The 17,860-nt window shown below is 38.8% G+C and overlaps 2 protein-coding genes across 4 annotated transcripts in view; both read left to right on the top strand.

The window, feature by feature from the left end:
* Window positions 1-624: 624 nt before the first annotated feature.
* On the top strand, window positions 625-5,854 carry igbp1 (immunoglobulin (CD79A) binding protein 1). Its single transcript, XM_041944385.1, has 3 exons — window positions 625-1,101; window positions 2,725-3,057; window positions 4,372-5,854. Exons 1-3 carry the CDS (start codon window positions 625-627, stop codon window positions 4,639-4,641), a joined length of 1,080 nt encoding a protein of 359 aa, XP_041800319.1. The 3' UTR covers window positions 4,642-5,854.
* Window positions 5,855-7,038: 1,184 nt separating this feature from the next.
* abhd18 (abhydrolase domain containing 18) overlaps window positions 7,039-17,860 on the top strand; it is a 31,526-nt gene continuing 20,704 nt past the window's right edge. For 2 of the 3 annotated variants that reach the window (XM_041943674.1, XM_041943673.1), the window contains exons 1-4: window positions 7,039-7,143; window positions 12,879-12,987; window positions 15,547-15,631; window positions 15,724-15,824. In XM_041943674.1, the coding sequence (XP_041799608.1) occupies window positions 12,896-12,987; window positions 15,547-15,631; window positions 15,724-15,824 (278 nt within the window). In that variant the 5' untranslated portion in view covers window positions 7,039-7,143; window positions 12,879-12,895. Of the gene's footprint in view, window positions 7,144-12,878; window positions 12,988-13,986; window positions 14,005-15,546; window positions 15,632-15,723; window positions 15,825-17,860 lie in introns of those variants that run through there. The other variant, XM_041943675.1, reaches the window with a different exon arrangement.

Genomic DNA, 17,860 nt, shown 5'->3' with positions numbered 1-17,860 from the left:
TTTCTTTTTATTTTTTAACTACTTTATCCCTCTTTCTAACTGTGTGTTGAGCAACAAGCACTGCAACAAAGCAATTTCCTTCTGGGGATCAATGAAGTTTTTCTGAATCTGAATCTTCACTTTTCAGACCTGGAGGCTCTGTCTGCACTTATGATGCTGTCTAAGGTGTGTAGCATGGAGGGGGGCACAACTGCATTTCAATGTGCAATCCTTTATTGTACTTTATTGTATGCCACTCTGTTGTCATCATTTTTCTAAGACTAATCCACTCCATATCATGCCGTCTTGGTGATAGAGTTTACTTAAATTGTGTCAACAGATCACTTTGCATTAAATGTACAGCATGTACAGCATGCCCATGCAAAATACCAAAATACAATAAAATACAGGGGCGGGCTATAATGAAAACAAAGATTAAAATCACATATGTGGTAAATTAAATAAAAAAATTTAAGCAATGAAAACATGCTGTGTTACGTTTGCATCCATGGTGTTTATGCATTTTATACGGTAAATAAGTGTTTAAATGTTTGACCTGTGGGAGGCAGTAATATTCCATGAAGCATTCGGGCTGCCTAAAAAAGTACAAGACGAAGAAGACGGAACCCAGAAAAAAATGACAAGATGGCGGAATGTGAAAAGAACAGCGATGTTAGACAGTCATTGAGTTCAGATGCAGAACCTCCTAAATTATCAGACTTGCTAGATCGTGGGTGGAAGATATTTGAGGAGGTCGACAGTACAAACGAACCACTTGGATCTACCAGTATCCAGATCAGAGTTAAACGCGGGATGAGTATGTTGGAAGAAGCGTCTAGAATGGTGGCTCAGCTCGATCTGTTCAGCCGCAATGAGGAGCTCGAGGAGGTAGCCACGGTAGACCTGAAATATCTGCTGCTCCCCGCTCTGTTAGGAGCTCTGACCATGAAGCAGACAAACCGAGACAAGCGGCTAGAGATAGTCCAAACAGCCCAGGCGTACTTTATGGATTTCTTGAGAAGATGTAAAGAGTATAACATATCGCGGTTTGAAATGCCGAAGTCGACGAATGAAAACACAAGTTCCGACGAAGCATCAGAAAATGGATTCTCTACAGCCACGGTAACGTTAAGTGGTTTAGTTAAAGTTTACACTAGCATAACAGGCAATGGTTTCGTAAGACTAGTAATATACCTCAATTTTAAAAGGTTCAAATACTGTTCGATCATGTGCAGGTAATTTTGTGCAAAATCCTTCATAGTAACCAGTAACTTCAGTACCAATCCCGACCTACGACACGTCCTGCCACTCTCCGCCGACTCTAACCAATGCCGCAGCATTAATCTGGACGATCACCAGTTATTGTAGACAGTTCTTATTGATGTTAGTTTCAGGTGCCTGAGCTAGTCACATGGCTAACTGCGAGCATAGTGATCTTACTAACGTTACAAAGTTTGCTTTGGCTAAGGCTTGTCCAGCGCTAAAGATTTTACAAGACTTATCATGGTGCACAAAGCAAAGTAAACAGTTTACCACTTCAGCAGGCATGTGACTAGCAAGGGTCACCAATGTTGCATACAGGTCACCATCCAAACGTTAACAAGAACTGTTTTCAGACAAACACTTTCTTTATTTGTCCATGATGGTTAACAGCAGGGACATAATACCCCCTGCTATATAAAACATCATTACGGTTCAAATGAGTAGTAGGCTACAAATCTCAGTAAATTTAGATAATCTTGTACACCGTGTCATTTATACTAGATACGTACTGCTCATACAGTTGAAAAAAAAACCTTGACTTTATTCATCTCACAATGAAATGTACAGCAACACTATTGGATGCCAGCTGCAGGCCAATATCCAACATAACAACAAATAGAAATCAATCAGCAGCCATTGGTATTCATCACCGTCTGCAGATTTTGTGCTCTCTGCATCTTATAACGTGTCTTTCAAGCCTCATCCCCTCCTCTGCTTATGTCAGTCTTTTTGTGAATGATATGACATAGCAGACCCATAATTTGGAATCCAACAAATGACTTGCGCAAAACTTCGAAGTCCCAATCGTGTACAATATATGGCACAACCTAGTTGGTTGTACATAGGGGTTTGGCAGCGTGATGTTGTTCCATTAGTGTATCTGTTTCCCCATTATGGGATTAAAAAAGTGTTAAAGAACAGTCCTGCAGTAAATCCTCCCTTCATATACATTATAATGTATAATGTTATAATATTTCTTTTTTCAAACTGTTTTAGAAGTCTTGATTCAACTCTATCATGATTTAGGCTGTCGTTTGTGCTGTTGTTGAACATTATTGGGTTACATAGAGAGGTGTAATATTTAGTCTACCCTCATTAATATAAATATGGACACAATATAAGAAACACTTTTCAGTATAGTGCAGTACAACTCAATGGCACCATCACTGCCATCAATTTAAGATGCTTTTACTGTGAAGGACATACACAAGTGTTCTGTTCATACAAACAGTAGCTACACAGACTAATGATGAATAGTGCAGAACAGAAAATAGTAGAATTCCTGGTGGGACAGTGTGTTTGAGTGACAAAATGACTGCTGGAACACTGAGTATGTCAGGACAAATTAAGCATAAGTGAATGGATGTAAAGACGGAGCACTGTGACTTACAGTTGGATGTGTCTGTTAAAGCGTCGCTTGCAGCACAGTTTGAAAATAAATGAGGTGATAGTCTAAAGGGTGATGTGTGCTTTTTGTTCCAGACTGCCCCCTGCTCGTCAGACCTGATTTCCATGGCAGCACATAGACAAGGTAAGATTGAGCGGTACCGTCAGAAGAAGGAGCTGGAAACCAGACTGTCGGTTGTTCGGAGAGCTGTGGACAGCGGACAGACCGACGATGAAGTCAGCAGAGATTTCTACATTCTGAATCTCCAGAGATGGGTCACTCTTTGTCTGGAGGAAATAGAAAGCATTGACCAGGAGATGGAGATACTTAAGAAGATGGATGGTCTGAAGCAGGGTGCTACGAAGCAGCCAACCCAGCCGGTCAGGCCTCCCATGAAACCCTTCATCCTCACCAAGGACGCCGTACAGGTGAGCGTGTGCAGGGACCAGCAGGTACTGAACCAGCTGTATGAAGTTCAGGAAATTTGCACAATGAGCTGCTGGTGATTGCAGAAGTAGCATATAGAGTATACTCCTTCTGAGATTACCATCAGAGCTAAGAACAAACAAAATGTTGGTGTGGCACCGGCCGCTGAACCCCGCTAATCAAAACAAGCGATGAGGGAATTTTAATTTAATTACAGACCAGTTTCCTGTCTCTCTTCTATGGTTCTGACTCTTTGCAGCTCTGCTCTGCATATGCCTGCCCTCCTGAACTTTGCTCTAATGGTATGGATAGGATTTGGTTTCTGATATTGAAGATAAAATAATGTTAATCAAGACATGCTGTGTCTTGATCACGTGCTGTGATATTCTCACAGACACTGGACTTTTACACAGCTTGTAAATAGACTGTGTGATATCCTTAGGCTCACCTTTGACATCTTGGTAAAACCTATAATTGAACAGAATTTTTGGCAGTTTATTTTTATGGTAATGTTTTCATACAGTTCTCTGCAGCAATATATATTTAGATTTTATAGATTTTTACATACAATATTCAAGATGTTTTTCTTTGACACTAACCCTGTATCTAGACTGCAAGTGAGTCTTGTTTGACAATACTTGTGTAAATGTGAGGTTTATATCCAATTAAAAAGGCGCCAAATAAATACATTACATTGGACACAGTGTTCTGCTCTCCAAACAAAGCCAGACACACACAAATATATTTTTATCATTTTTTTCAATCTCAAATATAAAAATCAGTTTCAGCCTAATGGAAAAGTATCAACCCCCTTAGAAAAGAGACTGGTTTATTTCATGTGTTATTTGTCTCAGATAATAATAATAATGATGATGCATAAAATTAAGTAAAATACAATTTAAAAGAGGTGCAGCAGTGCATAAGTGCGAGGTTTCAGGACTATTAGGAACTCAAAGCTAGTTAAAGGCTAAAGTGAAGAGACACGTTTTTACCTTTCTTCTTTTTCCTAAAGAATATTTGGTGAGCTGCTTTCCCTGACAGTGTGTTCCAGAGCTTTGGGTGTAACTGACAAAGGCTGAATCACCAATTTTCTTTCTGCAGTTGCTGGAAACCTTCAATACTGGTTAATAGCTGAGCTGCAGAGTTCTGAATGAACTGGTCTCTTTTTTGGGAGGCCTGTGAAATATAGAATTTAGAATTTGAATGTCAGTGTTATGAATAAAGCTTCAAAGCTTAGAGCTATTTGGCACAGCCCTAACGAGTTTCCTTAACATGTTGTGCCACTGTTTGATACACTGTGTTGGCTTCATCCACAGGCTCAGGTGTTTGGGGCTGGTTACCCAAGCCTTCCCACCATGACAGTAGATGACTGGTATGAACAGCACAGGAAACATGGAGCCTTGCCTGACCAGGGGTTACCGAGGAAGATTGCCATGGAAGAGGACACTGAGGCAAATGAAAGGGAAGAAGAAGAAAAAGAAAAACAGGCTGAAAATAATGATGAGTCTCTACTGAGAGCCAGAAACTGGGATGAATGGAAAGACACTCATCGCAAAGGTTATGGAAACCGCCATAACATGGGATAACAGATCCCAACATAGTGTGTCCAAACATACCTGGCTCTGTCTTCATTTCAATTCTAATCAGTCCTGGAAGTGGACGTTCTTCATAATTCCGATCCTTAAAACCATTGTTATTTGAAGGTCACCACACCAAGAAACACCACAGCATCACTAACGCACCTGTTGAGTTAATTGTTTGGTTTTTCTGCAGATAGACACTACAGCTGATTACATTTTCTGTTGTCAGTCATTTACAAGGTGGGACTCAACAATCCTCTGGAAGCACAACCATGTTTTTGACTGAGCTTCAGTAAAATTCTACAATTGGCATCATGGCTGGGCTCTATTCAGTGTGTCTGCTCTCTAGTGTGTGTGTGTACCCCTAACACTGTCATTTGAAAATAAATAGAATGATAAACAATAAGTCCAGAATATCTGTTCACAGAGATGGTAAGAATCTGTGTAGTCAATAACAGTAGCAGGATGTGTGTGTTCTGTTCTGAGACGCCTACATTCTCATGAGGCCAAGGAATGACTCTATGATTAATGATTTTTCTTAGAGGAAACATTTAAAGTCACATGTGACATGGAAGTTAGAGCATCTTTACCTTCAGTTATGTAACATCTGTCAGAATGAAGGCGAATATGTTGCCGGGTTTACTTACAATAAGAATTTGAATCCTACAGATGTGATTGGATTGTTCAAATGTGGGTGTGGTTAAGGGAATAAAGCGGGGGACTATTGCGCACGACACATACCCTCCTCACTGTTGTTGTAGATCAGGAGGAGGATCATATGGGTACAATAGAGGAAAACAACCACAACCAAGCATTCTTTGGAAATGTTAAGAGAGGTTCTATATGGTCAGGTAAGGGGGTTGTCTTCATGAGTAATCCAAATACAACATTTTCCTTCACAGTTAGCTAGTCACCCCAAATCACATTTGATTAGATAAAATTATGTCATTGATCCTGACCTCCATGATGATTATCAAAACAATTTCTACATTTACAAGAAAAGAGCACATGGATTTTGATACAGAAAGTGGTCAAATAAATCTTTATTTTTTTTTTTTTACACGCATTTAGCATGTGACATGAGATACAATGACTCAGGTTTAGAACTTGGACACTATTTTCATGTCACTAAGTTTCAATCGGAGAAGAGTGATACGTCAATAGTGCAGTTAACATTAAATTGTTGTCTTGGGAAAGTCTAACACGTGTCATTATTTCAAGATGAGAGCCATGAAGCTGCATTACTGAAGAAACAACAGTTTTTAACTACTTACGAAATTCAATTACTGAACATGTTCTTCCTTATCAAAAATGCTAGAAGACTTTTTCCCACATAAAGGAGCATCTCTGTTTCTGTCAGTAGTTTCTGTTTTGTGTGTGTGTGTTGAAAAATACACTTTATGAAGTTGATCTGCTTTTTAATTTGTACATGCTCCCACTCGGCAACATTATAAAGATAGATAGATAGATACTTTATTCATCTCCAAAGAGAAATTTGCAAACAAAATATACATTCTGCAGGTGACAGACAGTTGTACAGTTCTGATAATCTCAGTCATGTAAACAAGCTGGTTATCTGTAATCATATCAATTCCTGGATGCCCAGATATTTGTAGCTAAATGGAAATACTTAAATCACTTAATTGGCTTTAAGTGGAACACAGTCAACTTCAAAATTTTACAATAATTGGGAACTCTTAAAATCAGATCTATAATAGACAACAGTTGGTCTGAGTAAGTAATGCTGTCTGATGATGTTAAATGTACGTTTTAATGTTTCTAAAAGGTCTGTTTTACATTAGGAAATAATTGAAGATTGAATGAGAGAATGAGTTACTCATTATGATTCAATAACTCCGGTTTTCTACAGGTCCACTGAGCTTCCAGTTGTCAACTATTTGAGTCTGACAGTGTCCCTATGCACAAAGCCTGCTCCATGAAGAAATAGTTTTCCCAGTTCATGTGGAAGAACATGACTGGCCTGCTGAGAGCCCTGACCTCAACCACATCCAACAGCTTTGGTATGAACTGGAACGCCAACTATGAGCAAGACCTTAACGGCCAACAGTCATCTTGGACTTCACTGATGCTGAATAAAAGGCTGAATTTATAAATTGAACTGCATCTTAATATTGAAATGCAGAGGAAAGGAATATGATGTGTAAGGACCTTTTGTACAATTTGTTCTAACAACAAGCAAAAACATTGACTGGCTTTTCATAAACTGCTCCTAAAAGCTGTTTCCATTTACAACTTTGTAGCTCATATTATGATAAATACTTCTAATATTGACATGACCAGTAAGCCTTGAGTGAAAGTTTATGACGATATGAGTCGATCTATTTGGTGCAGGTTTATTTTGAATGATGTGGCCGGAAGTACATTCACACGATGTGAATCAGTAACTTGACAAACGGTTCAATCACTCGCCCTCCGAGGACGGTCGCTGTTAGCTAGCTGTGCGAAGGAGTCCGCAACAAGGAAAACAGCCCTCGTGTACATTTTGAGGTAGTGTAACGTTACTGTTTCTGTAAATTGTCTGTCTGTTTCGTCGTCTGATACCATCCGTAATAAATGATCAAGGCTAAATTAGCTAACCAGCTAAGTTGAACTTCGGACAGTGGGGCCTGTCCTTCAAATGTGTTTTAACTAACTAACTAAGGCTAACATGCTGTTATCACTCTAAAATAATCTGGTTTATTCTCATCCAGGTTATTCGGTTCTTTGAAGCAGTTTGAGGATTGATTTGTTAACCCTGCATGGAATGCTTTTGGATAACTGCTGTCTTATTTTGAAGTAATAGCAAATGACTGAAGAGTTCAAACTATGATCAGTATTATTACGATTGGCTGAGTGCTCATCACGTGACTGCAGCCACGCTTCCCAAAATGCACTGGGGCAATAGATTAATGCAAAAGTGTCATTATATGTGTGTTTCTGCACTTTTACTGCTGTTCAATTGTTCTTCGTTCTGTTCACACCTTGATCACTGCTAAACATTAGATACTATCAGTGCATGTTGTCAGACTAAGGGAGATGTTGATGCGTGATTGGTGGTTCTCCCTGTTGGGCGTGCAAGAGACTGTTCAGTGACATTTATAACCCTGCAGAAAGAAAATGAAACCCTGCTAATATCTCTTAAAATGTAGTTTCAGTTGCACAACAACTGTCATCAAAGTGAGTTACTTAAATATTTAATATGTTTTATTAATTAATTTATTAAAATGCCAAATTACCATTTTATGTCATATTAAATGTCATAGATTTCCAGTCAGAAATTTGGACACATCTTCTCATTCAAAGGTTTTTCTTTGTTTTTATTATTTTCTACATTGTAGGTTAGTTCTGAGGACAATTTGCATGAAAGCGCGTGAAACCACAATGTACACACAGACACCCACACCCACACATACAGAGAGAGAGAGAGAGAGAGAGAGAGAGAGAGATGGGCTTTTTGTTATTATGATGAGCATGTTTGTTTGTCTTTGTTTTGGAGTTGTAAGAGCAGAGAGCATCTGTTTGACTGACAGTTTTATTGAAAATCACTGAAATAGCATTGACTTGGAATGAAGTTGGTTCGGTGTTAAAAAAAAAAGAACTTGATGTAGTAGCTTAGCTTGCTACTTTTCTCTGAGAAACTTCAGTGTAGTGAAGTTTCATTTAATGCTGAGTAACTGGTAGCTAAGCTCACTATACTTCCAAGTAGCTTTCCCATGGTGTCTGTTCCTGCCGTCTGTAAGCATACTTGATAGATATGTACTCATATAACGGAAATTGGATTATAGATGCTGTTGAGATGTCTAAGCCTAACCCTTGTTTAAAAACACATCTGTTTTTTAAATGTCTTTTTCTCTCCTAAGATGTGATGCCTTACAATGTTAAAAGTGAAAAGATGTAGAATAATGTTTTGAGTGGAGTATCCCTTTCATTTTTGTGATACAATACAGACAGTATTTTGTAATATATACCATCACTGTAAAAAGTAAACAAAAAAACCCCAAAACACAGTGATGTAAATTTTAGGTCATAGTAGGAGGCAAACCACTTGAGGACAATACCCCGGATGCCAACCTGGGCCTTAAGACTATTTAATGAAACAGTTAAATAAAATACCATATTCAACTGTATCCAAAGCAAAGATGTCTAAAAGAATGAAAATGCCACATTTACCACAGTCTAAAGACAGCAATAGGCCATTTGAGACTTTGAGAAGGGCAGATTCTGTGCTGTGTTTGAAAGATGGCATTTTTTGGGAGGATGGTACATAGTTACACATGGGATGGGATTTGTATTAGCTCTTTTAAAACATAAAACCTCAAAACTGGTTTAGATATTAGTAACAATGAGAGTATTTCTGTGGCATTTGTTAAAAAAATGACAGCGATACCTCCTCCATGATCACCAAGCCGGGATGAGCTAAGAACTCACAATTGGTGAGACATAATTCTAGGGGCTGTCTGTATTCACCAGACACCAACCAAGTTTCAGTAAGGAATTGGTAGTCTAGGAGAGTGGAGGAGATTAACTTATTTAGACTTCAGACCTCATATTTGAAAGTGCCTGCTTACATGTTATGACTGGTGATAGGACAGCGGCCTATTTTATGTAAATATGATTTTTGTTTTTGTTAAACCTTTAAAGTGTGCAGTTGGATAGGAAGTAAATAGTCTGCAGGGAGATGAAGTGGTAAAGGTGTAAACTCCATGGGGGGACAGTAGAGGAGGCTAGCGCTGGTCTTAGTAGCCTGAGACTGGAGAGGAGTGTGTGTGGAGTGTGAACAGTAGGTCATGTCGAGAGGACAGCACAACATTTTGCAGGTTAGCTGCTAGCATTTGGCAACTGAGCTTGTTGGGCTGGACTCTGTCTGTCTTGATGAGGAAGAAACATATTAAAATTGCCAATTAAACCTATTGTGAGTAAGTATGGAGGTTTGTGCTGAAACGCCCTGCTCCTTGGGCCAGTGTGGGAATAGGACTGAGAGTAAAAACAAGACTTTCTACAACTACTTAAAAGTTCAAAAGATCATTCAAATTATTTTTGGTCAGCTCAGACTGCAGACAAGCTGTATTATTTGACCCCCTTGAAGTATTACTTGTTTGGTTGACAACTGAGCACACCAGCCCCGGGAGCTAATCCAGGATATTAGGGGCCGAGGCCTCAGGGATGCAGTGAGTGGTGTTGCGTGTTGAAGAAACAGATGTTCCTGATTATGGAATCCCCCACTGTCAATGTGATCGGGAGAAGAGGGGTTGAGGAGATGACAGCTGTGAGTTCTCATGCGCAGAGTGTGCTCGATCTGTTTCGTAGCACTGCTTTGAGGTCACCAGATGGTGTGTCTGAGTAGGCAAGCGATGTGGCAAGGCAATGACATCAGTCCTGAGAGATGGATTCCCTGCCAGCTCGCGGCAAGGAAGAACTCTAGAGTGCCTGAGCACAGCCTGACAGTCTGAGTAGCACACAGTCCTCACAGGCCATAGTGTGGCACTGTTTGTTCTGACTCCATTGATCTTTTAACAGTCAGAATCTTTTAGTTGAGTTTCTGCTCATAGTATTGATAACTTAGTTTGGTTGGGTTCTTTTTTTAATGTACGAACTTTACTTTTATTTATTTTTTTTTATTTTATTATGTAACAATATAGATAACTTATTATGACATTTTAGTAATGATAATTAATAATTACACCATTTATCTCTTCTGTTTTCCAGTCCCTCAATATTGACTACAGCATCTTATTTTATAATGGCTGTATGCCTGACTTCAGTGGCTACTACAATGTAAACAATGGAACCATCTTGCACAATACGTTTTTCAATAAGTTCTTCACTGCTTTCTGCCTCTGGTTCATCTAACCAGTGTGACTGCCTGTGATATACCACTGTATACACCTCTCCGATAATCCATGGTTCTCATACACCTGCTAACTTTACCATACAGCTGGAAAAATCGATTCACTCCTCTGGTTGGCAAATCCTGGCTCCCCTGCCATCACATGGGTCCCACAGCTCACCACCACCACTGATCTCTCCACTGGTCTGGCCTCCCACTCCTCCTGCCCCAGGGCTTGTTGCTCCATACAGCCTCCTGTACTCCTCTCTGCCCACCCTTCTCCATCCATGCCAGTATCGTGGATGCAACTTTATCATCTGACCACACCACCTCCAAGAACCACATTAATAGGGATTCCATTGTAATTTCAATTTTATTTTAAGGTTCGATTATTATATCCATATAGTCCCCTTGCTATAGTGGCTTGGGTATACAATAGATGCTACTAGCCACATTAACAATGGAACATGCCAATGCCAAATTCAACAGGCTAACCAGCAACCAAACATGCATCTGTAGAAGATGGCATTAAGTCATGACAATACAAATGAGAACATGACTCTACATTTTCACTCTGCTAAGCTCTCTTGCTGGTTTCTTCAAGTACCAATAATAGAATTGACCTTAGAAATACTCTGGGTTCTTACTCATTTTGAACTATTTTAAGTTTAGAACTAAATTTCATGGGGCATACCTAGCAAAAATGTACAAAGCGACATGAGGAAGACAAGAACTGTAACAGTGAATACATACAGGGTTAGTTAATTGAACTCAGTTGGTTGATTGGTTTGTTGTGTACCTTCAATAATGTTGTGGTGGCAGAGGAGTAGAAGAGAGGGAGAGGAAAAAAATCAATAAATTGATTAATTAATATACAAATAAACAACTAAGAAATAATGAAATAAATAGAAAGAATGTGAGTGTCCGAAGAGGCAACTACGAAAGTATAAATGAATAACTAAAAAAATAAAAATAAAACATGGGTGGTATAATATAACAAATAAGTATGTTACAATTGTTCACAACAGATGTGCAAAGAAAAATAAGTAACAGGAGGTAATAGGTTTATTGTAGTTAGCGTTAGGTAAGTTCATCAGTGTTGGAAAGTTGTGGATTTATGTTTATCATTTAATAAAAAATACAGATACAACAACAATGGTAATAAAACGTTCATGAGGATAGTTTTCTTGGCGATAGTTAGGGTTATAAGGAGTAGTCTACTGTTTGGATTGATCAGGTTGATTGTTGCTTTGTCTCCTAGTAAACACAGTGAAGGGCATAATGGGATGTGACAGCCCAGACAGACAGATAGTGACTGATTTCATTCCAGAAATGTATAACGTTAGCGTGTGCGCATTGCCAGGTGGCATGAATATAGGCATCCAGGCTGTCTTGTGTGCAATTTGAACAGATTTTCTACTGAAAATTTCATCCTCAATCCCAGCTGTGATTTGTTTGTTTGAATGGGTGATCTAAATTGCAGATTATACAGTAATTGATTGCTCCTGACATAGTCTGTGGGCTGCAACATCCCAGCTGTTACTATGTAACAGAAGAATGCAAGATTTGTTCCAGTTAATGGAGTAGTCAGAAATTTTGGAATATGCTTCAATAAGTTTAATTGATTCTTGTAGTGATGAGTGAAAGTTTTGAAGGAACAGTAATATATTGTCTGCATAGAGACTAATCTTATGATGTGCATTGTGTGTTTGGATTCGTTTATGTGGGCATTCTGATGAATGGCTGTAGCAGTTTGAAGAAAATAGTGAATAGGGAGGGAGAGTGTGTTCATCCTACCATTGTGATACCTTTGACAGCTATTGAAATAGTATTTTTGTAATCTCATCAGTATGTTGTGCACATACTGAAACGTAAGACTGCAGTAGCTGTATTATACTGTTATAAAATTCACTACAAAATCTTTATTTAATTTAATTGAGGATATTTAACATGATATTGTGTACATCTACTGGCACCTGAATTTCAGAAAATCTTATAAGATGGCAACGATCACGCATAATACACATACAGATTTAAGCAATTCGAACAAACTAAGCCAAACATGAAACGGTAACAATGTGTCTGGACAACATAGATCATATCTCTGTGTTCAAACTTATATGAAATGAAGAAAGCTAAAAATTACAGTGGGGTTTCTGGCCACCTGATGAATCCAGCATTTTTTTTTCTCTTTAGCTATGGTTGGGTCTACCAACTCTGACTAAAGTACCTCTCCAGCTTCTTGTCGCTCAGTGTTCTTTGCTGGCCACTTGTTTGGTTCAGCTTTTTGTCAGGCAGGTAGCGTACACTTTCCACAAAAGGGCATATGAAAGTCTGACTTCTTTCAACTTCAGTGCTACTTTATGCTTGAGAAAATATTTATTGCACAGTCTGAATGACATGTCTCTCTGTCTAGATGCCAGGTGCTGGTCCATGGGTGTGAGCAGACTGGATGTATTTTACAGAAGGCTGCTCCTCACCAAACTCTTCATTGGGGGATGGGGGAAGCCTGAAGACCTCAAGAGGTATGAAAAATAGAACACAACAACAGAATATAGCTATATATATATATATATATATATGAGTGTAGCATGTCACCATATTCAGAAAATAAGAAAGGAGGATGCTGAGCAGCCTCCTCCACCTCTTCCTAGAGGGTCTCCAAGTGGTCCTTGTAAGGCTGGGAAATGTAGTTTCCTCAGAATGTCCTAGGTTTGGTCTGTGGCCTCCTCCAGAGCCAATGTTCATTAAACTGTTAAAAGTAAAATTTGTACTTAAATACATAATATTTAATATTTCCACATTAATGTATATAAAAATACTAGACCTGTGTTATGTATTTTATATTGTCACAGTTGGCGTCACAGGCAGACAGGGATAGAACCCAAATGCAGCCACACGGTAGGGCAGGTGCAATTCAACAAATTTATCAACTTAGATGACGAAACAAAGACTTACAAGCAGGTAGGCAGGCGAGAATCTAAACCAAAGTCAAAAGTCCCAAGAAGCAACAAAAATCCAACACAGGAGCCTGAGTCCAAAAAATGAGAAATTAAGCAAGGTCCAGAATCACAAATGACTGGAGTACACTCACACAGACAGGTAGGCACACAAGGAATGACAATGAGCTGACAAAGACTGAAGGGAAAACACAGACTTAAATACACAGGGGAGGATAACTAATTAGACACAAGCGAAACAAATCAAACAATCACTAGTGTGGGAAAACACAGGAAGTAAAGCAAAAGATGACACATGAGATGAACCTTCAACATAAAACAGGAAATGACCAAACAAAATCAACCAGGTCATGACATTACTTATCCATGTTGTTAATCAGTGAAGACAACAAGTCCCATGATCCCACTCTGCTTCACTGGAGGGCTATAAATGACAACCAGTAGTAAGGTAACAGAAGTGAAAGTAGTAGCAGTAATCACAAACAGCCAACAAACAAAGCTGACATCAGACTAACATAGTCCTGAGCAGCTGTGGTTCAGGAGGTAGAGCAGTGTTCCAGCTATCGAGCCAAGAAGATTTTGGTGAGTTTTATTTTGTTTCTGTTGAGTTTGAATTAAGTGTTTCATGACTATAAAATTACTGCTGTCTGGTGATTTTGGCGAGAGCCCTATTACTACTGTTTCTGGCTAAACAAAATGGATCTCACTTCTGCTCTGGAGTTTCACTTTTAAGGGATCCTTTGCATAATGTTGCAGACACTAAGAATAACAGTTTGAACTTGTCAGTGGCAAAAATAAGCATTTTCAATCAATGCACACTGACAGTGCAAAAACGCCTAGAGGAATGATATGCAGCTCGTTTTGTGGCTGCTGGCTGCAGTGCTCTTGTTATATACTGAAAAAATTATAAAGTACTTGTCTTTATTGGTCACATAGACACAAAAACAAGAAAAAATTCTCCTATTTGTCTGGGACATTGAAATCTTCCGGGACATTGAAATCTTCCAGGACATGTGGACCAGCACCAACTGGAAACTCTACACACAATGTCACTTTCATTAATTGAAAATAAAATGTCGATAAAACTGATACAAGGGAATAATAAACATAATGTTGGACGTTATGGACATTTTTGATGTCGAAATAATATACAAGTATGTCTCTGGTGTTGGTGTGCCACCTCATGGATATAATGTGCAAAAACAGATGAACACCTCTGGGTGTTTTTTTTTTTTTTTTTAAGAAGGAATAATCAGACTAATTTTTTGGGTAATTTTGACAGCCCTATGAATGACTTTAATTTACACAATGACAGTAATGGACAAGAAGGCTTCTGACTTTTTGAATCAATTGGAAGATCTGAGCTTCATACAACATGTTAATGAACCAACTCATAGCTGTGATCATACCTTAGATCATTACATGGGGTTTCATTGCTGCAATACTGTAGTTTATAATATTCTTCTGGACAGAATTTAGGGACAGACACTGGGCCAGTCTCTCTGTTCTTCAATGGTTCAGGTCTTACTGAATTGGTCAACAATTCTATGTGGCCATGGATGTTATTTGCATAGATGTAATGGATATGAGCGACTGTTAACATACATAACAGCAGTAGAAGTAGTAGGTCTGTGATGTTGAACAACATCAACACAGTGCTATGTTGAGTAATGCTAGAGTTAGTCCAGTCCAGTTTGTTGTTGAGGTGAACACCCAGATATCTGTACTCCCCGTGATCTTAATGTCCAAACCCTGGATGTTCACTGCTGTAATCTGTGGCACCAAGTTTTAGGTTTTCCCATTAGCACCCATAGAGCCAGGGTGTACTGTATAATCCTACTGTATTGATCAGACAAACAAATCACAAGTGAGCCAGCATGATAAATTAAATACCATGTACCTATGTCTTAAAAATGATGTTGATCATTATCAAACAAATTATGGCCGTTAATCATGGTATAGCTTTTAGATATAGTCTGGCCAGTTCGGATTCTGTTTAGGCCTCAGTGGATGGATGGATGGATGGATGGATGGATGGATGAATGGATGAATGGATGGATGGATGGATGGATGGATCTGTACTGATGCTGATCTGATATGTTCTCTCTTGTGTGTGTTTTGCAGGATATTTGCTTTCCGAAAGATCATTGGGGACAGAGAGAAGTGCAAGTCTCTGGTGCCTAAGGACTATCCAGTTCACATAAACAAGGTACTCCATCTGTTCTTTCTTCACTGCTCACTCTTAGAATTTTTTTGTGCTCTCACAGATATGTATGTTTGTTCGTGTGTGTGTGTTTCCAGACAGAGGAGCACACTGACTGTCAAATCCACAATGGGTTCTTCATCTCTCCTCTGGAGCACTTAGTTCCTGGAATCCTGCCACCAGAGGCTGTCAAAGCCAGGTACAGAATATGATGTTGTCCTCTACTTCTACTGCTAATATGATGATGTCACAGCTGCCGATATGAGCCCTATGATCTCTGGAAGCTGTAAAAAGATAGGTCTCTCTCTGGTGAAATATAAGTTTAGGAAAATGGCAATTACAAAACCTGAACAGCAAGTTGCAACAGATGAATACAGAAGAATACCTATTAACAACATTGTTATTTTAATCCAAAAAGAAAGAAACTTCAACTGGAATAATTTCAAGTGAGGAATCGACACATTGAAACACATTGAAAGGAGTCCAAGGAAACAAATTCATGAATTAATAAATTCCGTGTCTAACGTGCAAAGTGGGTGGATGGTGGTGTAGAGGTGGAGAAAGGGACGGGGCAGATTCGAGGAAGTTGGTTGTTACAGACAAGGTGAGACCAGTTGACTAGATCAGTTAAGGCATCTTGGTAGAACAGTATGGACCACCGAAGAGTTCCATATGGAATTAAAAAATGAGATGTGATAAAATTAGGCGTGCACGATAGCTATCGGGCTGATAGTTATCGGGCCAATAACGGGAAATTATGATGTCATTCCGATAAATCCGATATCATGACGAATAGCCCCGATAACTTATATATTTTTGTCAGCACGGCAGTGCCTCGCTCCCAGTATGAGACCCGAATGGCCTGCAGTGAATGCTGCGTTCAAGTGATAATCAAAAAAACTCTTCTCACTGGGAAAAATCAAGAATGCTAGAAAACAGCTCATTAACTCAGTCATAATTTTGGTAGTTGCTGACTTGAATTTATATTGGCAGTATTTTTCCACGTTACACATAAAAAATAGAAACATGAACTTAAATAGGCCGAAAGAACAACTAGCAAATAAGGGAACGGGGGAATTTTTACTCATTGAATGCAGCATGCAGCACAGTGTGCTTGTGAAAACAGAGTTCAGACTTCTTCAAAGTTTATGAAGAAGACAGTTCGCTGTTTATTCGTAACAAATATTCCAAGCGAGTTCCATGAGGAGGGAGAAATTGCACTAGCTTTAATACTTCAAACCTGGTCAGCCACCTAACACATAACAACTGCTTTGGCGGAGTTTGGAAAGCATATGAGTTTGCCTGGCCTGCTAAAGACGCTAACGTTAGCAAGCCAGCCTCAAAGAAGCCACCGGGACTTACACACATTGGCGAGGCTTTCAAAAACCCAAGAAATTTGCCAAAGATGACCCACGGGCTGAGGTTATTGAAGATTTAATCATGGACGTGATGGCGCTTGACTTACTATGGACTGCCCGTTTTCATTTTATTTACATAGATAAGTCTAACCTGTGTCAGTATGTTATGCACTGCGCATTATTTTTTATTGTCATTGAGGAGTGCACTTTTTCAGTTTGTTTACATAGAAATGTTTGAATCTAACTTGTGCCAGTGCATTAATTTTCTATGTATATTTAGTTTTGTAAACTTCTGGAATGCACTTTTGAGTTTGTAATCCTGATGCATGTATTTGCATCAGTTCAAGGGGCCTTTATTTTTTTTATCAGTAAGTAATGCACCTTATTTGAGAAAATGTTTGAGAGGCTTACCAATAGTTTTTCATTGGAAAAAATAAATATCTCTTCATTTAAAGAGTCAAAACTGTTTTTGGTTTTGTTAGTAGTATTGATGTCATGTGTGTGTGTTATAGGTTATTGGTATCGGCCTTTAGGAGCTGAAAGTTATCGGTTATCAGTATTGGTTTATATGACTATGACTCTTTATGAATAGATAATAAAACATTACCATAACATTGTGAAAGTGTTCAATAATTGTTTAAAACACAGCTTATTATAATGATTTTTTTTCATGGTTCTTTTCATAATAACAGAATTTGTCGCAGGTGATCTATTCTTATTTTTATTTTGCAAATGCAATGCCACAATAAGATCAGAAATCGCTTACTGCAGCTACATCTAGCTTTGTTTATTGAGTTTCACACAACCAAATAAGTTACAGGTGATTAATGATAATGCATTTGGGTGCTGTGGTATCCAACTGAGTGATCACAGTATG

The sequence above is a fragment of the Chelmon rostratus genome, chromosome 9, assembly GCF_017976325.1.
Source record: "Chelmon rostratus isolate fCheRos1 chromosome 9, fCheRos1.pri, whole genome shotgun sequence".
Classification (NCBI taxonomy): domain Eukaryota; kingdom Metazoa; phylum Chordata; class Actinopteri; order Chaetodontiformes; family Chaetodontidae; genus Chelmon; species Chelmon rostratus.
This window is presented reverse-complemented; position numbering and strand designations above follow the sequence as displayed.